This window comes from Gopherus flavomarginatus, chromosome 5 (assembly GCF_025201925.1).
Source record: "Gopherus flavomarginatus isolate rGopFla2 chromosome 5, rGopFla2.mat.asm, whole genome shotgun sequence".
Lineage (NCBI taxonomy): Eukaryota > Metazoa > Chordata > Testudines > Testudinidae > Gopherus > Gopherus flavomarginatus.
In genome coordinates this window covers 111,243,455-111,268,776 of record NC_066621.1, presented here as the reverse complement: position 1 = coordinate 111,268,776, position 25,322 = coordinate 111,243,455, and the positions used below count along the sequence as shown (strand labels likewise).

Below are 25,322 nucleotides of genomic sequence, written 5' to 3'. Positions count from 1 at the left end.
TTCATATTCGGTTTTACATGTATTTTAAATTAATTGCTACTTTACATTCTGAAGTCTTTACACTAATATAAATTAGGAGTAACTCCACTGAAGTAAATGGAGTTGAACCCTGTAGTACCCATGTAAGTGAAATCAGAATCAGGCCCCAAATTCATTAATTAATTAAAAATGAGCATTAAATAGTATCCGTTTAGTTTCTCTATGTTTTGCTTGGATAGCAGGTAAACACTATATTTTTTAAACATTTGTATTAAATCAGAAATGTGAAAATAACGTTAACCTATTTTTGCTGACTAGTTAATGTTCAAACAATAACAACCAAGGGGCAAACAAAGCCATTAATGTGATATATTTATAATAAAATAGCCATAGAAATATTTCCATTTCTAACTACAGTGCTGTTCATCTTACTTACTACACATACATTTTATGAAAAAAGGGAAGAAAGCACATATTGGCCTATCTATTTTGCTGGCCTCATACTTGCACACTTACTGTGAAATGCATGATTCTGTGAACCTCTAATATTGTAGACTGGAGTTAGGAACAGCTTCCTGCATTGATGTTACCCTTGAGAGTCTCTGAGAGTTTTTACCAACTACCTGAAAGGGCAGAACTGACAATCCAACCTCTCAACTATTCTCTGTCTCCCTCCTTTTACTAGAACTCCAAAAGTACAACCAATTTTAAATATGTTGTCCTGCATGCCTGTAACCAATCATATCTGTGTTTCAGAAGGCATGCTGGTATATTTTATGCTTAGAAGTTCCATGATATTTTATCTCCTTTTAGTTTCTACTTTTTTGTCATTTATATCTCCATTTCTCCTTAGGGGATTTCTGCCAGCACCAGCCACAACTGTGATGTTCTTAGGGCTCAACCTCAATGATCAATTTATTTTTCTGCGCTACATGTGTGCCCTTTTCTAACACTATTATAAAGAAGAAAAAGATGGTAAAGAAGTGAAGTGTCCATATCCAGATGAGCTGATCCTACTCTCCGGCCTGATGATGGTTCATAAAGCATTCTATGGGACTAATATTAAAGAACATGGTATGTCACCTATCTCTTGGCCAGAAATCCCCTTTTACATTTAATACTACCTTAGATTAATTGTCTTTAATGTTTATGGCTGCACATGGGATGTTGCAAAACACACAACTACCACATTTACTTTTCTGCAGTAGCTTCCAGAAGCATAACCAACATTTTGCATGTCTGTATGCAATGGCTGATCGGCTATCAACACCTAATCTCTTCCATACAATACCGTATAATTATCATAAATTAAAAATAGTTGAAGTTGAGAAACAGAAAATACTGTAGCCAAGTATTAATAAAAAGTACGATGAATAACTAAACAAATGTCAGGATGACAAAAGAAATCTTGGTCTCAGGTAATTAAAAATAGTAGACATATATATATATGTATTCCCTCATACACCCACTTTTTCTTTTTTCCAACATGTAATTCTGTGCTTCACAAAGTGCTGTAATAAGTCTGTTTTCCCACCATTTGTATACATATAATTGTAAAGTGACTTCACACGTGTTGCTCATTTTAGCACCTAATTGCTTCCTAATAGATTAGCCACTACCCCCATCCCAAAGTGTACTGTCAACTGTACAGTGGTACTAGACATTTAAGTGTGAGTCAAATTTAAAATGCAGACTCTCCAAAGAGATTTTGCTGTCAAACCATCTTTTAGTTGAGTTCCCTTTTATGACCACCAGAGTGGAGAATAGTTATTGCTTATGTATACTTCTGAGACTAGAATGGCAAGATTCTACAGATAAAGCCATGCTATAAGATGTTCTGAAAGACCTAAACTAGGAACTGAACTGGGGGAGGGGGAAAAGTGAAAATGCTATGCAGACAGAACATAAAAGTAATTAAAATATTTTTAAAAGAATAACATGCAGAACATAAAATGTGCCTTTAGCTAATATCTTTGTTCACAAAGTTCCTTTTCTTCTCTATTACACATTTATTCATTCTTAGACATCAACCATAACAACAAAAATTCAAATACTGAACTGCTAATTAAACACAGTAATATTTCTAAGGGTTTAGTTTATTCCGCAGATATGAACACTTAATTTAATGCACAAATACAATGAAAGTAAAAATTCTTTTTAAAGCTCAGCACAGTACTATGTCAGTCACTATTCAGTGAAATAAAGAAATGTCTTTTATTTGCAGTATGGCAATATTATGCCAGTAAAATGATAGAGACAAAATGTGTGCAACACAAGCAAAAATCTTTACTAGTGACAACTGGCAATGGCACTCGCCTAAAGATGCAATTTTAAAAGTGCACGAGTCTAAGGAGACTGTCAAAAGAGGGAAGCTAGCCTTGTGTTTTTAACAGGGTTTCTAAAAGATAAAACTGCTTAAAACACTATGAAAGACTGCAGTCTGGCACCAAAAGCAAAAGCATCTCAGTATACAAGGCAAGCTGGGTTCACTTCGCTGTTTTAGATTGCACTAACAGAGGTAATAAGCATGAAAATCATGAGGTATTACTGCATTGCTACTACTTGTTGTTAGAATAAGCAAAATGGGCTAGGGGAGGAAAGAGTTAAAACACAAACGTGCAGCTCTTACTCTAATATAGCTCAGTAATCCACAAATACTTATCTACTCTGGTGATGAGTAAACTTCAGAACATTTGGATAAACATCCAAAAGTTCATTTACTTATTTGAACTTATCTGAACCTCTTTGGTCTGGAAATCACAGACAATCACACAAGAACAGGCTTTCAGTACAAGATTCCCAGTACCTTCTGGTTTTGGCCAGTAATGAACACTGAGAGAAGAGGTTCTCCCACCATACTGCTGTGCTGCTCTTTTGCCTTTGATCCTGGTGAATCAAGAAGCACTGGGTGCGGGAGAAATGAAAAGGAAAAAAAGCCAGAATAGTGTTGACTGAAAGTTTTGAAATTCAGAAGTGATTAACTTCAAGCAGGTCCTTATTATACACAAACTGGTTAGCCCAATCCCTTTTATTGTTTGTCTGGATAGGGGTGGGGGCTTCCTTGTATTTATTTATTCATCAATTTCAGAATGTAAGTGTGTTTTTATTTAAAAAAAAAGATTGTCTATTTATCCCTTCTGGTTGTGAAGATATGTGCAGGGGGTTCTGAATGCGTGGGGCTGAGTCAGCAGACAAAGACTGAAACAATGGCTCTATGGCAGTGGTTTTCAATCTGTTTACCATTATGGGCCACATATGCAGTCCACAATATGTTATATGGGCCGCATCCAATACTACCTGTATGGCCCTGAGGATGTCACATGGGCCACGGCTGTGTGCTGATTGGGCCGCAAGTGGCCCGTGGGCTGCAGGTTGAGAACCATTGCTCTATTGGGCTGACTCTTCTCATGGGTAAATTAGGCAGTAAGCGTTCATAGTTCTATTTTAAAAATGAACATGGAGCAGCCTGCGCATACACACAGTGAAGAGAAATGACCAGTAGATTCACAACATGATTCCAGAAGCTTAAACCCCAGCAAATACACAGGACTCAGAACTAACGAACCCCCGGGGCTGTATTGGTGGCAGCAGAGTGGCTATGCAACTGATGTGCACCAAGTTTTTTTTCCTTCTGCCTATCTTAGATACATTTCATTATGCATAATTTACTCGGGCTTTGTGCAGGAGGATTCAGCATTTGGATTCTAGAGCGTTGTGAACCATACCCATTCATCTCAGGTAAGTATAACTCTGAAGCATAATGGTGTTAGTTTAAAGCCAACACTGTTAACTCTTTCCCTGCTAAAAAGCGACAAAGAGTCCTGTGGCACCTTATAGACTAACAGATGTATTGGAACATAAGCTTTCGTGGGTGAATATCCACTTCATCAGATGCATGTGGTAGAAATTTTCAGAGGCAGGCAAGAATCAGTCTAGAGATAAAGAGGTTAGTTCAATCAGGGAGGATGAGTCCCTCTTCTAGCAGTTGAGGTGTGAACATCAAGGGAGGAGAAACTGCTTTTGTAGTTGGCTAACCATTCACAGTCTTTGTTTAATCCTGAGCAGATGGTGTCAAATTTGCAGATGAACTAAAGTTCAGCAGTTTCTCTTTGGAGTCTGGTCCTGAAGTTTTTTTGCTGTAGGATGGCTACCTTTAAATCTGCTATTGTGTGTCTAGGGTGGTTGAAGTGTTCTCCTACAGGTTTTTGTATACTGCCATTCATAATATCTGACTTGTGTCCATGTATCCTTTTATGTAGGGACTGTCCAGTTTGGCCGATGTACATAGCAGAGCGGCATTGCTGGCACATGATGATGTATATTACATTGGTGAACGTGCAGGTGAATGAAACAGTGATGTTGTGACTGATCTGGTTAGGTCCTGTGATGGTGCCATTGGTGTAAATATGTGGGCAGAGTTGGCATTGAGATTTGTTGCATGGATTGGTTCCTGAGTTAGAGTTACTGTGGTGCAGTGTGTGGTTGCTGGTGAGAATATGCTTAAGGTTGGCGGGTTATCTGTGGGCAAGGACTGGCCTGCTTCCCAAGACCTGTGAAAGCAAGGAATCGTTGTCCAGGATGGGTTGTAGATCACTGATGATGTGTTGGAGAGGTTTTAGCTGGGGACTATAGGTGATGGCCAGTGGAGTTCTGCTGGTTTCTTTCTTGGGCTTGTCTTGCAGCAAGAGGCTTCTGGGTACACATCTGGCTCTGTTGATTTGTTTCCTTATTTCCTCATGTGAGTATCAGTTTTGAGAATGCTTGGTGAAGATCTTGTAGGTGTTCGTCTTTGTCTGAGGGGTTGGAGTAAATGCAGTTATACCTCAGTGCTTGGCTGTAGATGATGGATCGTGTGGTGTGTCCAGGATGGAAGCTGGAGGCATGAAGGTAGGCATAGTGGTTGGTGGGTTTTCGGTATAAGGTGGTGTTAACGTGACCATCACTTATTTGTACCATGGTGTCTAAGAAGTGGACCTCCCGTGGAGATTGGTCCAGGCTGAGGTTGATGGTGGGGTGGATAACTTTAGTTGAAACATGCAGCTACTATGGTACTGTGAGAAGAGCTTGAGACTGTGGGGCAGAGCTTAATCAGAGTAACACCAGTTCCCCACCGTCTCACCCAAAATAGGACTTAGTATAATATCTTTTACTAGAAAGAATACACAACCTGTAAAAGTGAATTAGCTAATATTTTTAATGGCAACCATAGTAAATGAGTTTTCTATCCTAATAGCAATAATATCAGTGAAAATATTAGGAGACAAACACTGTGAGTTACGGTAGATACAATTTAGCTTCAGAAAATATGACTTACAGAGCCTGGCTTTATAAGTTGATTTATTGTTGGGACTTAGATTAATAGACCAGCAAGTGAGGGTTCATTTAGATTAAATGGAAACCTCCAGAAACTGCTGATATAATCTTAAAAGCTTTGGCTTGTTAAGAAATATTAAAATTATTTCTGATACCGTTAAAAAGCAAGGGTAGTATGAATGCCCAACAAATCAGATTGGTCCAAGAAAGTGGATGGACATGTGCTGGAATGAATTCCTATGGTCTGAACTAGGTGTGGGTGTTGCTTAATTGAGACTTAAGAGAAAATTAACAAAAGGTATTTTATTTAACTAGCAATATTGACAAATCTTAACAGGGCCTCAAGTAACACAGCTGACCGTTTTTATCCCAGACCAAATGCAAAATGCTTTCCTATTTCCTCTTCTTTCATATGTGGGCCTGGTTTAAGCAGAAAACTGCTTCTCTTGCCTGCTAAAAGTCACAGGCCATCGAGTAAGGCAGAATGAATTTATTATATATGCAGCAAATCTGCCACGCAGATGCTGACCCTACATCTCACAACTCTAAGTGCACTATGCTATCGAAAGGGTACTATGATCAGGGGCGGCTCTAGCCATTTCGCCGCCCCAAGCACGGCGGCACGCAGCAGGGGGCGCTCTGCTGGTCGCCAGTCCAGCGGCTCCGGAGGACCTCCCGCATGCGTGCCTGCAGATGCTCCACCAAAGCCGTGGGACCAGCGGACCCTCCACAGGGATGCCTGTGGGAGGTCCACAGGAGCCGTGGGACCAGCGGACCCTCCGCAGGCACGCCTGCGGGAGGTCCATCGGAGCCGCCTGCTGCTCTTCCGGCAACCGGCAGAGCGCCCCCCGCAGCATGCTGACCCAAGCACGCACTTAGCGTGCTGGGGCCTGGAGCCGCTCCTGACTGTGATGTATTTCAGAAATGTATACAAAATATTACCATCTCGTTACAGATTTTTATCTTGTATTTGATTCTTTTTGGGGGGACTGTCTGATGTTTCGCTTATCTATGATATAAACAGATACGGCTAATTTTTTAAACAGACAAACACTTGCAAAATATAGCACATGCAGGTGCACACCAACATTTGTACACTTCATTCAACTTATTATTTGCATTTACAAATAGTTTTGTAAGTGTAATTAATGAATTTACACCTACAAATATGGGTGTCCACATGTGTTTTCTCCATCTCCGCCATTTTTCAAAATGTAGCCATTATCACCAGGGCTGGCCTTACTATTAGGCGAACTGAGGCAGCTGCCTCAGGTGTCAGACTTTGTGTGTGTCTGGGGGGTGGGGGCACTAGGACCCAGAGTGTAGGAAATTGTGTCTGCTGCTGGTGCATATGTATTCTGTCTGCTCTAGATGCACAGAGATGGTGGAGTGCTGTGCTGGAGAAAGGAGCGCACAAGAGACATAACAGGCAGGCAGGAGAAAAGGTGAGAGGGAATAACAGAAAGCAGCAGGAGCTGCAGGGAGAGAGAGGAGGAGGAACCTCTTATGTACCTCTCTTGCACTCCAGGAGTCTGGACTGATTAACACCAGTTTTGCAGGGAGCTTCCTGTTTCCTGATGCTTCCCTGAACCCACCTGAGGAGAACAGGCAGTCAAGTGAAGTAGTCGGAGCCAGTTAGGCCCTTAAGACACTGATATCTTCCCTCACTCAGGCCCTGCTACCAGCCTGCTTATTTGTCCCCTCAAATTGAGTGTTGAGAGGGTATAGCTGTCATAGAACAGCAGTCATGAGTGAAAGAAGAAAACGCCCCTCGGGGGCAGCATTCAGAAGAAAGCAGGAAGGTTGTCTCCTGAGATACAGAGATGCAAAAGTTCACAGTGAGCCTTCTGGCCCCAGTGAGGATGTGAGCGGTGAGGAGATGCCTGATCTTCCAGTTAGTCATAGTGCAAGTGACCCGGCAGCTACTGCAGCATCCATATCTCCATCTGAAATGGATGTAACCATGCACATTCCTGAAGAAAAGTGTAGATTAGAGAAGAGTGTGATGGAAGCACAAGAAACAGCTGCTTAGTTTAGTTTAGTTCCTTAAGTCTAGATGATCCAGGACTGTGGACCCACTGGAGCAGTAGCCTGAGGGACTTCCTTGTAGTGCATGGGCCACAGCAAGTGAAGAACTTCATGTTCCCCAAAGACAATGAAAATAGAAGTTTCCATCCAACACATTACTGGCGTAAAATCCCCAATGATGATAAAGTGGAGAGGGCATGGCTTATGTACTCAAACCCCAGAATGCTGCATACTGTTTTTGTTGCAAACTCTTCCAGTCTAATGTTCTAGCCACATTGGGTTCTACAGGAACAAAGGACTGAAAAATCTGGCTAGAAATCTGGCATGCTATGAGAAGGCAGCAAATCACCAGAGAGCATTCCATAGCTGGAAAGAGTTTGATATGAAACTAAGGTTAAAGGCCACCATAGATGATCAGCATCAAGAGAAAATTGCACCAGAGACTCTCTAATGGCAAAATGCTCTGAAAAGGCTCATTGCCACTGTGAGAATGCTTGCTACCCAAAACCTAGCACTGTGTGGCACTTCAGATCAGCTGTATGTGCCAAACAATGGAAACTTCCTTAAAATTGTGGAGCTGACGGCTGAGTTTGATGCTGTACTCCAGAAGCATCTAAGACAGGTCTGCACAACATACAGCCCACGGACCATATGTGGCCCGCGTTGGTTCACTGTGCAGCCCGTGGGGTTTGAGTAGGCAAGCGGCGAGGTGGGGCAAGCCAACGGCTGGCTGGCTGGCTGGCCGGCCGGGGTGGTGAAGAGGCCAGTGGTAGGCTGGGGAGTGAGAGTGAGCCAGCGGCAGGGCCAGTACTGGATTTACCATGGTGCCAGGCCCACAGTCCAAAGGGGTCCCGGCCCAGCCTGCTCTTCTCCACCTCCCAGGGACAGAAGCTTAGTGCTGCCAGCTCCTGCTGCAGCAGGGCAGGCTCTGGCGGCAGCCAAGCTCCTCCCTTGCCTCTTTCCCCAGCGTGCTATGTTCCCTCCCCTCCTTCCGCTGCTCAGCTCCCTGCTCCGGTGTGGGGGAGAAGGAGGAGGAGGAGAAGAGGTGAGGGCGGGGCCTTGGAGAAGGGGCTGGGAGTGGGGCGTTCTCCCTCCAATCCCCTGCCATGAGCACCACCACGACCCCAGCCCACACCCCCAGCCCTCTGCCCACCCTGACCTCTGCACCCCGCCCCAGTTCTCCTTTATTGGGATAGGTAGCAGAGCAGTACCATGAGCAGAGTAGAACAGGAAGAAGGCAGAACTGAAGAAGGCAGTTTTGGCCCAAGCAAGGAGGCAATGGCCCTGATTATCACTTTACCTGAACACGATGGGCTGACTTCAACCTTTGGGGTGCACCACAGTGAACCTCCAGAATCGAGGTGGAGGAAGAAGGCAGACTGGTTGGCATACTTTGCACATCAGCCCCACTCTGAAGAGAAGCCTGAAACCAGCTAGTGCAGTTCATAAGTGGGCAGGGCCAGAGGAGAAAAGACAAGGTCAGACTGGCTGGGAATTGATATGATTCACAGTATCTCTTGAAAAACTGCTGCTGAGGAGGCTCCTTTAGAACCCTAGCTGAAATGTAAAGCTTCTTTCCCAGGGGAGGACAATAGCAGTATTGGCATCTGCCTTCCTTCAGGGATGAAAACCCCTTACAACATAACTGACCCAACAGAGGTACGTGGGTCATTTGGGCAAAAATAAGTATGGTAAGCTTGAAAAGTATTTCAAGCGAGGGCTAAATCATACTTGTTCAAACTACAGTATCCTGAAAAAGCAATATGAATTCAGACAACTCAAATTCTTTGGATACTTTAATAAGAATCAGTGCATCCTAGACTAGGGTAGAAAAAGAGGAAGGTTTTAGCAGTTTCATGATGAAGCCAGCTTAAACTATTAATATTTTTCTATACGCAGTGGATCCTTTTTATCCTGTATGTCTGTAGAAACTTAAAACATTCTATAGATACAAGTTTATATGCCTTCCTTGGGTTTGTATGTACTTCTGAGTGCTGCTGTTTATATGGAAAACAATTACTATATCAACACATGATCATCAGATGAGAAAGGCACTTATTTTTTGGCAAGAAACAAACAAACTTTCTCCAATAAATATCCCTCTGCCAATGGATTTGATGTCTTATGCATATCAAACCAAATCTTGCTTCTTTCATAACATCTCTAAATTCCAGCCTTTTCTTTCTGTCCACACTACTAAAACTCCTGTGCAGACCATATCTCCCTCATGAAACCTCTTGCTCTCTATCCTCCCTGACACCCACCTCCATTCCCCTCAGGTACATTCAAAACACTGCTCCTGAGGAATGTTTTGAATACATTTGTTCCTGCCCCATCGTTCTGACCATGTTACTCCTTTCTCTGAATCCCTCCACTGGCTTCCACTTCTTCATCACCATTTCTTCCCAGGATTCCACCTTTCCCATGGGCAGTGGACTGCCACTTAACTGCATTCGGACAACACATGGAAGGTGTGGATATCTCCTCCACCAACAGGAAATCAAAGAATCATCAAATTGTGACAGTGGTCAATCCGTGAGTTTCATCACAGACAATTGCCCCATTTACAGTTACAGTGGTGGCATAAGGGAGATCCACTTAGCTACTCCAGAAGCATTAGAATGACTTTCGAATCTCAAGATTCAATTATAATCTCAGCCCATTGCTTTTCAAATGCCATGTGAAAGAAGAAGATGATGACCACATCAAATATAAGCTTCTAGTCCCGGGGTAGGCAACCTATGGCACGCGTGCCAAAAGGTGGCACATGAGCTGATTTTCAGTGGCACTCACACTGTCTGGGTTGTGACCACAGGTCTGGGGGGGCTCTGCATTTTAATTTAATTTTAAATGAAGCTTCTTAAACATTTTAAAAACCTTATTTATTTTACATACAATAATAGTTTAGTTATATATTATAGACTTCTAGAAAGAGACCTTCTAAAAATGTTAAAATGTATTACTGGCATGCAAAATCTTAAATTAGAGTAAATAAATGAAGACTCAGCACACCACCTCTGAAAGGTTGCCGACTCCTGTTCTAGTCCATACTTTTAAGGCCTCCTAAAGCTTAGTCCTAGCCTTATCTTTTTATTTTAATCTGCTCCACCAATGATACCATCCTCCAGTGCTTACCTGTCTGTTTCTCCTAAAAGGAGCTTTATCCTTTCTTTTCCATGGTACCTGAACTTGTTTGTAGAGACACTACCCTGTCCTTCAAATTCTCCCTGAACACACACTTCTATTGTGATACCTATGAGAAACTGCCATGTGATAATGGCTATTATGGATATACGGCTTTTATACCCCTTATTTACCTTATATTTTGTTTCAAAGTGGTAGCCGTATTAGTCTGTATCAGCAAAAACAATGAGGAGTTCTTGTGGCACCTTAGAGACTAACAATTTTATTAGTCTCTAAGGTGCCACAAGGACTCCTCGTTGTTTTTGCTTATATTTTGTGTATTTATATTTTTAACTTATAAAAAATAGTAAATTGACCAGATTGAAACCATCTAGCTGCAGTTGTAGCTGGCCTATATAAACATATGTTCTTATTACTATTTTCCTTCCTACCTCCCCAGTTCCTTCCAGCTGTTTGCTATATCCATTTGTTGTACCTAGTCTTAGTTTTTAAATTCTTCAAGGCTGTACTCTACTCTATATTTGCACAGCAGCTATCACAGCAGAGTCTCAGTCCTGACTGGTGCCCCAATGTGCAACTGTAATACTAACATTAACAGATTTACTACAGGCAAAAACAAGGTTTTGTCTACTATTTTATAGGAAAGCAGAATGATTATCAGTCACACAAACAACAGTCCCTTTACTCATCACTTGACCTTCTAATCTCTGGATCAAGCCCTACTTTTGAGGTTGACAAACCAGCAATACCATAATGCCAGATCTTAGAAATGTCTAAAAACAAAGAACCTTTGATTTGGGGCAGTGGATGAGAAAAACAGTAACTAAGGAAACATTATTTCCTAACATAGCAGATTTAATAGGAATCTGTTAATTTTAAACCCAGGGGTTCACAATCCTCAGAAAATATTTAATACTATATCTAAGATTCCAAAATTATGAAAGCTTATTACAAAAGTGACTTAAACAATTCAGAACGATGACATATGTTTAGTAACAGTGCCCAATACTATGCAATAGTATTAAAAAGAAAAGAAGAATGCTATAGTCAATTGAAATTGCAGGGAGAATTTAGATGGGCAGATTGTAATGACCAAAGCTGGAATTTGCCCTGGGAACTGGTGGTTGGAACCTTGGGTTAATGTCTAATCTGAAAGATTCACATTCACGAGAGAGCTCCCTCAATTCGAGCTGGGACAGTGGTTCAGTATGGATCCAGAGAAAAGAGCACCCTCTACTGAATCACCAATACCACTTTCTCTGGCACCTTTGTATTAAAAGAACTGACTCAGGCAAACCACGAGATGACCACAAAAAGTGGATATTCATACTTACCTTTCCACAGCACCACAAGTGGCTACAGTAGAGACACTAATTTCCACCCCATTGTTAATGTTTTCTTTTTTACTGATGAAGGGGCAACTATTTATTTATCTCTATATTCTGTGCATGTATATCAAGAAGTGGTTGAAATTTTAACATTATGGTATGTATGTGTGTACATGACTGTGTGTGAGAGACACAGAACGTAAATGAAACATAGCCCCAGTTTTGAAGCTTACATTTCATAAATCATCCTGTGTGACTTAATGAAAGCCTCAGTTTAAGCAGAATGATCTCTTTAACATAGGTTATCCCTATCCCTTTGCCAGAAACAACTAATTCCAGGGAGAGGAGAGGAGGGCAAATCACACACACTGATGTAATTGTTTCACACTTTCAAATCACTGCTATTACAGTACTAGTCCTATCTACTATTGTATTAAGACCTCTTTTTTGTAATTAGCAAACCAAAGTGTTCACGTCAAAAAAAAAAAAGCGCTAGATTCTGAGCTCAATCTAGCTCATATCTGTTAACCACATGATAGAAGATTAACCTGATAATGACTTTGCCTGTTTTTAAAAAATACAATTACCTGAAAATTATTCGTGTGATGGCTTGCTTCCCTTAGAATTACAGTATGTGCACAATATGGATCTCTGATGATTAGAAATCTAGAGTTGAAGAGCCCTTTAGCTGAACAGAGGCAAAGCAAAATATCTACTCACATATATGACATTTCTCTGTATTGATCACAGAGACCACAGAAATTCGCTCGTACATTCCTTCTGTATCATAATATTAGTCTTAAATGTTGCAACTATAGAAGCCTGGTCTGGACAACTAGGATATAACTGTCTAGCCAGAGAGTGAGGGCTGTCAGCATTTCCCTGCCTATTTTCTTTTTTTGTTTTATTACACGTTTCTCAAACATGCCTTCACATTAACAAACTGCGAAAAGATTTGTTGTTGTCTGGAATATAGTCTTGATCAACCCACTGTGTCTGATAAATTGTCCGGCTGTGCTGGAAGGAGGACAAAAGACACTGGATGTAGTTTATTTAACCTGGAACTTTATTCCTATATGTCTGGGAATAACAATCAGATAAAAGTGTACAGTGCAGGTAATTCCATCATCATTTACATATACCTGGGGATGAGCTGTTGTCTGTCCTTCCCCTTTACCCATCCTGGTCCCCAGCCAACCTGCTGCAGGGACCCTGCAACCCCGATCCTCATCTGTTTCTGTGCCTTTAAAGAATACCTCCTTTAAATCCTTTACCAATCCATTTTATCTGATCACCATATCCCTTCCCTATACAGGACCTGCACTGGACATCTGCCTCATGCTAACATAATGAGTTGTGACATCATTGCCTAACCCCTGTTTCATGTTCGCCCCAGCTAACCCCCCAACCACCCTGAAGAAGGCGAAAACCCCCACCCCGCCTTGGCCATGCTGGCTGTGAGGGAAAAAGTCCTTCCCAACCCTCCGAGAAAGGAATGACTAGTGTAATTCCCACAGGTATTTAACTGTGTTCCTGGGTGGAAGTTGCTCTGCCTGGTCCAAGTAAAAGAGGGCTTTTCCTGCACTGGGGAAGACCTAAATAGTCTCCCCTCTCTTTGGGTCACCTGGGGTGGAAGTGATGGGTCAGTGTCCCCACACTGACCTAGTATGAAGCTGTGGCAGCCAGTCACTTTGCCTATCTAGACCTTAAACAGGCCACACACTTTTTCCTACAACCAGACAATGGCCCCACTGTTTAATGTGTCGTGAGGTCATTGTCCAGCTATGCCAGAAGGAAGACGTAAGACACTGGATGTAGTTTAATTAGGCAGCAACCTTATCTCTAAATGTCTGGCCAAACCTGTGCTGGGACACTGTCAAATGAGGGTTGGGGGGGGGGGCTATTAATGAGGGAGGGTTGGCTCCCTTCTGTACCAGTCATAGGAGCCCTGAACATCCCCCCGTCTCTGCTTATTTGAAGAATATCTCCTTTAAATCTTTATCAATCCGTTTTATCTGATCACCATCTCTCTTCCCTATAGAGGACCTGCACTGGACACCCACCACACACAGGCACTGGCAACTAGCTTGGCTGCCTCCCCCACATATCTAGTTGGGTTTTTTGACATCTACTAATGCCCTCTTTAATATTAGCCAAAAACCTGTCAGCTCCCAAGTCTCACTGGTGGATCCCATTCTCCCCGAATAATTCTGAGGCCCCGTATTCTGTATCCACCTTATGCCACCTATGAATTTTGCTACCTCCCCATTCACATACCTCCTAGCTTTGTTGACTGATCGGGGCTTCACAACTCCTCGCTACACCCTGAATTGCAACATATTCAACCCAATCATTTTTTCTCATGGGAAAAGTTCCAGGATCTGGCCCAACTCCCTCTTAGCTCTGAGCATTAAGGCTACCTCTTTCCATGTTCCCAATCATTTTCCCCAAGCTGTACCACAAACATACCAGGTGCCTGTTCACGGGCCATCATAGCTTACAGAAGGGGAATTAGCTCATCCCATAACATGACCCTCTTCCCATGCCAGCTCAGGACTGCTTCACCACTGTGGCCCAGCTGTGAACCTCCAGACAACCTGGAAGGCCACCTATGCACCCAATAAACTATACTGTGCCTTTAGATCCACACCACTATCTGCCAGCATCTGGAATGCAAATACACAGGAAAATTAACTCTGGTTCCCCACCTAGGGTGTCACATATGTTCTGTATGCTTCAGAATGCCAACTCTCAATTGTCTGAATTGCGTTAGCCCTCACATCCAGCTGGACCACTGCTGTTGCCAAATTCATGTGGTAGAAGCCCCAACATCATCAGTCCCCATCTTAAAACTGTAACAAACTTGCACGTTGTGAAAGGACTCCCGTCACCATGAATATAGAGGTTGCCCATCTCTCCCTGGACTTATTGCCATATATGCCCTCACAGCCTTAACAGGGCAGATCCTGGGCTCATCGCTTTCATGTAGAATAATGGATTCATCCCGGCCTCCTTGATCCATCTTTGACCTCCTCAAGGTTAATATCACTGTTCACCCCTCCCAGTGTATTTTCCTCAATTCCAAAGCCCTTCCAAAAGAGTCCCTACAGGACACAGGTACTAGTTCACTGATGCAGAAAGTTCCAAAAAATTCTACCAGAAATGCCACCATGAACAAGGCCAACTTTTGTCCACAATGACATATGGGCTCTAAGATCTACGCCAGATCCATAAGCGTATTAACAGTGACAAGACTATGTGCATCCTTCCTAGGTGAATGGAGATGGTTGATGATGCCGGTTGCTAATGACACCAGGTGTTGCAGTACCTGTTCCTCCATAATGAGCCCTCCTGCTCCTGAAATTTCACAAAATCATTAAATTTCTCTCATAGATCCATAGTGTTTGTGGAGCCACCAATATCTGCACTATACAGACCCCCTTCCTTCCCAGCCCCAGCTCAGGGGCTGCCGCAGCAGAGGAGAGAGGGTACATCCATTGCATTAGAAAGGTAAGACTACTGATATTAAAATATGAGTTGTGTGCTTTTATTTGTAGAACAACAAAACAATTATTATTAAGAGTTTTTTTTATATAGCGCTTTTATCCACAGAACTTTACAATAGTTAGCTAGTGGTACAAACAACATTCAGAAAGATCATTAAGAGGTCCCCTCAGCAATTTTCAAGTGGTCAGTGAAAAAAAAAGTTTGAAAACCACTGGTCTAGAGCTATGCCAAGTTGGTTAGTATGTGCGATGGTTCTGTTTTTGAGAAATCGCCGCTTCCATATGCATACTGGTGATAGAACAAGGGCTAGGAGACACCGGAAGAACAGCCTCCTACAAGAATCAGTATTATCTCCAACTTCTTCAACTTATATTCAAATCACCTACCATATACTGGGTCTTGAAAGTTTGTTTATACAGATGACATATGCCTCAGCACTCAGTCACACTCCTTTGACATATTTGGGAGTGTTATGACCACAGATATGGCAGCTATGGCTGATTCTTGTCATCGGTGGCACCTGATACCAAGTGGAAGTAAGATATTGTCGAGTTTCTTCCACTTACATCATGTACAAGTGGGTAGAAAGCTGAACACAGTTCTCAATGGTCAACAAATAAAGCATGAGTCACACCCAGTCTATGTAGGCATCACGTTGGACAGAACTCTCACATATCATGGCCATCTTACAAAGTCAGTTACTAAGGTCAAAATGTGCAACAACCTGCTCAAAAAGCTGGCTGGAACAACATGGGATGCCCAAACATTACATGCTTCAGCCTTGGCACTCTGTTACTCAGTGGCAGAGTTCTGTGCTACAGTATGGGCTCGCTTATTTCACACAAACATGTCAATGTACAACTTAATTCCACCATGTGTATTATTTTAGGCACACATAAATCTACTCTTCTGCCATGGTTATTGATTCTTTGCAATATTGCTCTGCCCTGTGTTTGCAAAGAGGAAAGCATAGTAAAGCTTGTGATGAAATTGTGTGATATGCTGCTATTTAAAGTCGTTATTTACTATCACTACATGGTCGTCTGCTCTCATGTCACTCAGAGTGGATAAGTTTACCTGGTGAGGGATCTATGGTAGAGGATGCATGGTGAGCTTTATAGTCCGCAAAGAAAATGACTAATAATTATCTCGTATTGGACCCCATTCAACCTCAACCAGGATTTGATTTGCCGCGAAGGCAATGGAGCCTTCTCAGCTAGTTTTGTATCAGACATGGAATTTGTGCTGCATCAGAATTTTGGTGGCATTTTGGAGACAGTCCTCTATGACAATGTGGGCAGCCACAAACCATGATACATATTGTTGAGGACTGCAAAATGACTCAACTTCCTGGGGGGTTTCATACCTTGAACATAGTTGATAAAAGCATGGTGGCTTGGCTTGACTGGATTACATACGCCAAATAAATAACTACACGTTGTAAACTTTTTAGTGCTGCGGAAACAATTTTGGAAGCAACTGCCCAGACTATTTGAGTCAATTCTCTGATGGCTCCCCCACCTCCAAATGCAGTTAGTTCACCACTGAGAGTGTTTGCTTCCTCAGGATCCCTGTTGCTTTCCACTAAAGGGGAATCCATTTGGTAGACACAAGACCATCCTTGGATCCACCAACCCTGGTCCCACACCCAACCTCTTGCACATGTGGCAAGGATTCCATCCCCACAGTCTCCCAGGGTCCCTTGAGCCCCACTCCGTCCCTGCTTGAGCTGGGTTTGGAACTCTCTCTTCTGTCTGCTCTAACATGTCTGCTATGGCTTGTGGTAAGAGGGTGGGGGGACTCCCTACTCTTGTTCTCACCACTTTGCTATGGCCCCACACCGATGAGTTTCAAACTCCCTCCTCTCCCCCTTCTGCTACAAAACATCTTTTTTTGCCGCTGTGGCTTGGAAGTGGGAAGCTTCCCCCGCCCCTCCTCCCTGTTCTCACTGGCTGCTACTGCTCTGAGCTGAGTTTGAAACTTCGTCCCCTTCTGTTACCAAATGCCTGCTTCTACTGCTGTGAGCTGGAAGAAGGGGGAGCTATTTCCCTCCCCTTTCTTGTTCTCACCTGTATGCTACCATGTGGCATCATGAGAGCTGTTGCTCTGCCTGGTCCAGGTAAAAGAGGGCTTTTCTTGAAGTGGCATGGACCTAAACAGTCTCCCCATCTTCTGTCACTTGGTGGAGATGAGTCAGCATTCCCATGCTGACCTAGTCTGAAGCTGCTGCACCAAGTCACTCCCTACCTTTCCTACAAGCCAGACAATACCCCTACTGCTTCAAGTGTGGTGAGATCATTTGCACTGTAACTGTACTCCAAGCAGACTTATCAGGCACCTCCATCTGTAGCAGATATTTAGTACCTTCAATGAGTCTCCATATTTTCATGGCAGACATGTCAGTTTTCTTTTTCTTAGGTTTTTGAAAACTAATTCTTTGTTTAAAACTACTAGAGAAACAACAAAGTTGAGAAACAAGTGGGAGTTGGGTGAATGATCTAGGATTCTGGAGCTGTCATAAACAGATAGCTAAGGGTTAATGTCTCTTTCACCTGAAGCACCTGACCAGAGGACCAATCAGGAAACCGGATTTTTTCAACTTTGGGTGGAGGGAATTGAGTGTCTAAGTCTTTGTTTTCTGGCTGCCTGCTTTCTCTGAGCTTTGGAGAAGTAGTTCTACTTTCTAATCTTCTGTTTCTAAGTGTAAGGACAAAGAGATCAGATAGTAAGTTATATGGTTTCTTTTCTTTGGTATTTGCATGAATATAAGTGCTGGAGTGCTTTGATTTGTATTCTTTTTGAATAAGGCTGTTTATTCAATATTCTTTTAAGCAATTGACCCTGTGTTGTATCATCTAATACAGAGAGAACATTTGTATGTATTTTTCTTTCTTTTTATATAAAGCTTTCTTTTAAGACCTGTTGGAGTTTTTCTTTACTTCAGGGAAATTGAGTCTGTACTCACCAGGGAATTGGTGGGAGGAAGAAGTCAAGGGGAGATCTGTGTGTTGGATTGCTAGCCTAATTTTGCATTCCCTCTGGGGGAATAGGAAAGTACTTTTTGTTTCCAGGATTGGGAACAGAGAGGGAGATTCACTCTGTTTGGATTCACAGAGCTTGTGTCTGTGTATCTCTCCAGGAGCACCTGGAGGGGGGAAGGGAAAAAGGATTATTTCCCTTTGTTGTGAGACTCAAGGGATTTGGGTCTTGGGGTCCCCAGGAAAGGTTTTTCAGGGGGACCGGAGTGCCCCAAAACACTCTAATTTTTTGGGTGGTGGCAGCAGGTACCAGGTCCAGGCTGGTGGCTAAGCTTGGAGGTTTTCATGCTAACCCCCATATTTTGGACGCTAAGGTCCAAATCTGGGACTAAGGTTATGTCAGGAGCCACAACATCCAACATCTAATTCTGGGTTTGATAAATTAGGGGAAAATAACCCACTGGCATTTTCTCCCCGATGTAGAGATTTATTTTCAAAAGGAGGGTGGACATAGATTTACCAGTTCAGTCTGTGTAATTCTGCCTACAATTATCTATTATTTTAGAATCAAAGGAATTCATTCATATGACATATCACAAAATGTTACTTTTTCCCCATGTTCTCAGTTTTATTTATTTAACCATATTTTTGACCTGATACTTTCAGTATTCTTCAAAACTTTGCTGCTTCTATTATTCACTTATTAACAGAAGGCATTCCTTATATGGATTAGACCAGTGGTTTTCAAACTTTACTTCTGGCAACCCAGTTGAAGAAAATTTTTGATTCCTGTAACCCAACGGAACTGGGGATGAGGAGTTTGGGGGTATGGGAGGGGCTCAGGGCTGGGGCAGAGGGTTGGGGTGCAGGGGTGAAGGCTGCAGGGTGAGGCCAGGAATGAGAGGTTCAAGGTGTAGAAGGGGGTCAGGGCTCTGGGCTGGGGGTGCAGGCTCTGAGGTGGGGCTGGGGATGAGGGGTTTGGGCTGCAGGAGGGGGCTCAGGGCTGGGGCAGGGGTGTGGGGTGTGGTGGGGGTCAGGGCTCTGGGCTGGGGGTGCAGGCTCTGGGGTGGGGCTGAGGAGAGGTTTGGGGTGCACAGGAAGGGGCAACGGGTTTGGGGAGGGCTCGGGGTGGGCCAGTACTGGGTCATGAGCTGCAGTTTGAAAACCACTGGATTAGACAGTTCTCACAAGACTGCATATTTCTATTGCTAAGAAAGATGAGATGAGATAAGTCTCAACATTCTAACTGTTAGGCCCATCTATCTGAAATGGTTCATGATCAGGCAGATTTCTCATAAGAACTTAACTTTTATGTGTTTTGCTTTTTTAAAAAAAATGGAAATTCAAAATTAATTATATTAACTATTAATTCTGAAGAGAAACATCTTTAAAAGTGAAGACAACAGATATATTCCTGGAGTATGCTACATCCTACGTCTGTTTAAATGACTACCTTACCTAGTCCATGGCTTCCAATGGTTTTGTTCCGTATTACTATGCAGGAGACAAAAATTTGAGTCCTAGCAATCACTGGCTACACACACATATAGACATCATAAACATTGGTTTACTGAACCTATGAAGTATTGGGAACAGAACTGACAATCTTTTTTAAGAATATAGTCTTCTACCTCTCAGGCAAAAGGGAAATATCCATTATCAGTGAGTAGTATTAGGATTTGTATCCTCTTTTCAAGGAAGATAATTACAATCTACTACACCTCAGCAGATAATGAAATTCTATCTAGGAGCAGAATTAAAATAAATACGTAACAGGGGAGTGTTTACACTCGTAGATTCCAAGGTGAGAAGGGACTAATATGATCATCTAGTATGACCTTCTGTATAACACAAGCCACAGAACTGCCCCAGAATAATTCCTTTTGAACTAGTGCATATCTTTAAAAAATCCAATCTTGATTTAAAGATTTCCAGTAATGTAGAATTCATCATGACCCTTGGTAAATTGTTCCAGTAGTTAACTACCTTCACTGTTAAAAAAGTACACCTTATTACTAGTCTGAATTTATCTAGCTTCAACTTTCCGCCACTGGATCTTGTTATACTTTTCTCTGCCACACTGAAAACCTCATGATCAAATATTTGTTCCCCATGTAGGAACTCCTAGACTGTGATGAAGTCACCCTTTAACCTTCTCTTTGTTAACCTAAATAGATAGAACTCCTTGTGTCTATCACTGTAAGACATGTTTCACTATTCTTGTGGTTCTTCTCTGAATGCTGTGCAATTTAACAACAACTTTCTTGAACTGTGGACACCAAAACTGGACACAATATTCTAGCAACAGTTGCATCAGTGCCAAATACAGAGATAAAATAACCTCTCTTGACTTGAGATTCCCCTCTTTATACATCTGAAGATTGCATTAGCCCTTTTGGCCACAGCATCATACTGCGAGCTCATGTTCTACTGATTATCTCCCATAACCCTTGAATTTTTTCAGATTTCTGAAGTAGTCACATAGTCAGTAGGGGAGAAAGTACTTCATATGTTATTGCTCAAAAATAATCCCTCTTGTTGACTGTGGAGCAACACTGCACCAATGTAAGTCCTGTCTAGTCCTCTCTGATGAAAATATGGTGGAACTCACAGGAACTTAAAGAAGGCCAATTAAAAAGCAGGCATCTCAGACACTTCCCAATGTGGGAAAATAAATATAAACATACATCCGTCACTTCTAATTACTTTAGTATACTTCTAAAAGCAGTTTCAATCAGGAGGAGAAAAAGTATTATTACTTTATATGTCTAATAGCCTGAAGTAGAATAGATGAATTGTGTGTTACATTTATCAGTAGTAACATCGCATAATGAAACTTCTTAAACTGAAAAATATGTGGTGATTCCATTTTTCTTTAAATGTACTTCTCTATGGATAAAAAACAAAAAATATAATCAAATGTATGCTTGATATACTAGTTGTATGGTTATTCTAAAAATCACAAACTACCAATTACCACTAAGGACCCTGGTTAATGTTAGAGACTTCAACACATTTGTAAGTGTGCTTTAAATATTCCTTTCCTGTTTTTAGTTTTTATTTCCATGGGAAAAAGGTCAGGGAGAGAATGCACTGCAATGTTAGTAGTTAGGTTTGAAATCCCTCAAGTCCTCCACAGTATTCAGAATTGAATATACCAAAGCTGTGTTTCAGGTTATAAACTATTACAAAACTTCCATACAATACAATATATAATCTCATAAGCAAAATCGAATTCCTGAATGTGAGTGCTGAAGATACGTTTCTAGAACAGCAGTTTCCCTCTTTCCTTCTCTCTCTCTGTTTCCTTCTATAAAAGATGCCATAGTACTGGGAAAACATTTTTTAAAAGTCCTAGGGGAAAAGTTTCCTAGAGTCTTAGAAATCTGTAAAGAAACAGAAATAGGAAGAATTTCAAAGACCAACTCCTTTCCTGCAGTCTCTCAAACAAGGTAAAAAAGAAAAATACCCCCTAGACATATTCCTTAGATTCTCTGTTATGCTTCTCAGGTTCCCCATAGCTTCTGAAGTAAATGTAAACTGAAACCTAGAGTTATATTTCCCATTATGTTTTATTTTTAATTAATCTTTCAGCCCAAAGCGTTAGATGATCAGAACTATTTAGAGATGTGCATTTCACCACAGTATTTGCCTGTTATCCATCACAAGGTCACATCCTATGCAGTGGTGACAATGTAAGAAACAGCCTCCAGCTAGTGTCTTTGCAGCGGTGTTTTTTGTTTGTTTGTTTTTAATGGTGGGGGGGGGACCACCTGTAATGAAGAATTTCTCTGGGTTTTCCATTTCCCACAGGGTGGGAAAGAACTGTTACTTTGCCATAAAAATAATTAAGGATACTTGGTCATTTTAAGTTAGGCCTCCGATTCTCCCAATGAAGTATTTTAACTCTATTCCTCTAGATTGAGATTCTCTGTAGTAAAACTAAGCAGAATTTTCAAACAATTTTTCTTATATTTTAAGTTTGGTTAAGCATTTAGCCTTTGACCATGGATGTATCAATCTGTTCAGAGATAATGCAGTGAAATGAATATAGGAATATTATCCAGTACACAGTCATATTACAGAAGGTGAAAACTTATAACTCTTAGTTAGTTTGCGTATTTTAATGGCCTGAATCACAAAATCAAGGTTTGCTCCACTGCCCACTACCATAGAAAAGGCCATATGACATTGGAGCTCTTCTAACCAAGTCAGTGACTCAGGATATTAGATCAGTTTGAGTCTAGGTATATAGGTTTGTTCATTTGCTCCTGTTACACTGTTATTCTTGATGACTCCTTCACCATCTCTAATATCCTTCCCAGAGTTCACCGCTATGGCCAGGTAATAGGAGCTGGACATTTAACTTAATTCACAGGTGACACCAAACACCATTTCACAGAGTGGTCCTTAGAAAACGGCAAACACCACCACAACTTGTTCCCCTAGCATGAGAATCAGAGAAACTAATTTATAAAACATTTCTGGAAGAAGGAACCTTGAATGTTTTTATAAATTAGAGTCTCCCATATGCCTACGTGCTGAAGTTACTGGACTTATCTGCAAATTGCAAATGGAAGGATCAATGTGGCTCCAAAAATAAATCCATTTTTGTTGTTGATAACACCACTCAATCTATGGCATGATTTGGATGAGTTTGTGTTGTTTAAACTACTCTTGCAAGTATCACATTGGGCAACTGGTAAATAGCATAGCCATCCTGGATAACTAGTGCACACGTAGGATGACCAGACAGCAAATGTGAAAAATCGGGATGGGGTAGGAGGCAATAGGAGCCTATATAAGAAAGAGATCCCAAAATCAGGACTGTCCCTATAAAATCGGGACATCTGGTCATCCTGTGCACACCAAATGACTACAGATGTCAATACTTTGTTTTTGAAGTACATGTTGTATTCAATGCATGCACTATTATGGCAGGCTTAAACCAGAGCAAAAAGATTTGTGGCAAAGCATATGACCTTCTTCCCACTACAATGGCCATCCTCTAATTAGGCAATGCATCTGATAGTCATTAACAGGAATGAGATAATGAATCACTTTCTCTCTTCTTTGTTAATTTGCTGTAACCAAGCGGCTAATGGATGTCAGAGCTGAGTGATTGCACTGATTATAGTGATTTATAGTTGCAACAAAACAATTTAAAACCGTTCTGATTATTCATGTTAAAGATGCTTTATGTTTTGTTTACTAAATGTTTTATGTCCCTTTCCTGCCCCTTTGCAGTCCCTTACACACTGTGAAAGAGGTCTTCTTGGAAAACTTGAAAGTTTTAAGCTTTTTTTTATTGTTTCAGAGTAAGTCATTTCATTTTGTTTATAAAAAAAAGACAAAGTTTACCCAGTAGAAATGAAAAAGCCTTAGGGTGGAAAGAAAACTTCAGTGGTGCCTAGTTCAAAAGAAGATGGTAATAAGAGGAAATAAGGCAAACTTCAAGCCACTTACCTTGGGGCTCCCCGTCCCTTCCTCATCCTCTGCAGACACATCAGTAGCCAGTATCTCTGTTTTGATGATATCCAGAGCCCTAAGAATCCAGCTGTGTTGTCGTTTGATTTGCCTCTGTAGTTCCTTCCACTGACTTGCAATCATCTGCAGCATGTCCTTCAGTCCTTCTCCAAAATGAGGAGGAAAAAAAATGGAAGTTGTAAACTCAGCTACATCTTTAAATAATATTCTTTATAGAATGGGTTATCAGGAAATTTAAAAGAAAAAACACAGCAAATATTTCAGTATACGCAGACAATGAGGCCAGGAACTATTGTATTCATACTATTAAAAACATTATATGGTCATAGCATCTCTTTTAGCCCACAATGAGCCATACTGTTACATTTTAATTATACCTCAGCTCAGAATTTAAAGGAAAATAAAATGCCAAAGAACCAGAGATTTATATGTAGTGGGGAAAGCCCAGGAAACTCCCCCCTCTAGCTCTCTCTTCCCTGGCTCTAAACATTCAATAACTTCCTAGCCAGGATGTAATATTTCATCCCTCGCACTTCTTTGGTTTGAATTATTATTTTCTAAACATACTGCAACATACACATTTTATCTTAGTGTACAGCTTTGAGACCTTTGCTGTGGCTTCTCCACCCCCCTGTCTCCACCCCCTGGGAATTATACCAGTAACTCACTGATTTACTATAGGTTTTGCATTAAAGAAATTCTGTCTATGGCTCTCAGAAAGTAGGTGTAGATTGTGGAACAACAGCTGTAATGTAAACAAAAGGACAACTGCAAATTGGATGAAAGTGGGCCAAAATCAAGACATCAATCCCCAGTAGTGAAGTATGCTGATTAAAACCTTACTATTAAGCTAGTCATGCTAACGTCTAAAATATTATATAATTATGCACCCAGATTTAAGCCCTTTGCAGAAAAAGACAAGAATAATCAAGGGAAATAACTATTTTTAAAGTATTTTGCTAATAAATTAAAGTTGAGGTCAGAATTAGTTTATGTAAGTAACAAACAAAAAATAAATAGAAAAAGAACCCTCCCACACTTTTACCAATGCAATTACCTGTGCAGAATATTTTATATTTATATTATATTATCTTAATGTTATTTCCATAGCACCTATATGAAAGAACGTCAGTGTGAAGTTTTCAGTGATGTGATTTCAATTGAAACTCAGCTGAGCAGCAAGACCAAAATAAAATGAACAGACTAGTTGAGGTAGTATTTCATTTTATAAGTATCACAGCATTGTAAGCAGTATATGAAACATTTATAAATCTTGAAGGTCAATCTGATAATGTAAATATTAATAATACATAAGGAAGTGAATATATGCAGTAATTTACAGCAATGCTTCTTCATTCTTTAATAGTCTGGAGACATAAAGACTTGCAATATTTCAGAAAGATTTACCTGATTTGTGAGATACAATAAGCTCAAGAAGTTGACATCCTTCTTCTACCACAGCTTCTTTTAAAGCACAGTGGCTATCTACATTCAACTTAAAGCTCTGCAAAGAAAAAAATATGAGCATCAAATGTTGGGGAGGCAGCTAAACATAAAA

General features: G+C 41.2%; 1 protein-coding gene across 3 annotated transcripts in view; it reads right to left on the bottom strand.

The window, feature by feature from the left end:
* Positions 1 to 25,322, bottom strand: part of AKAP6 (A-kinase anchoring protein 6) — a 383,693-nt gene that overhangs the window by 151,570 nt on the left and 206,801 nt on the right. For 2 of the 3 annotated variants that reach the window (XM_050953827.1, XM_050953825.1), the window contains exons 6-7: positions 25,172 to 25,268; positions 23,744 to 23,910 (exon numbers count right to left, since the gene is read on the bottom strand). In XM_050953827.1, the coding sequence (XP_050809784.1) occupies positions 23,744 to 23,910; positions 25,172 to 25,268 (264 nt within the window). The remainder of the gene's footprint in view (positions 1 to 23,743; positions 23,911 to 25,171; positions 25,269 to 25,322) is intronic. The other variant, XM_050953828.1, reaches the window with a different exon arrangement.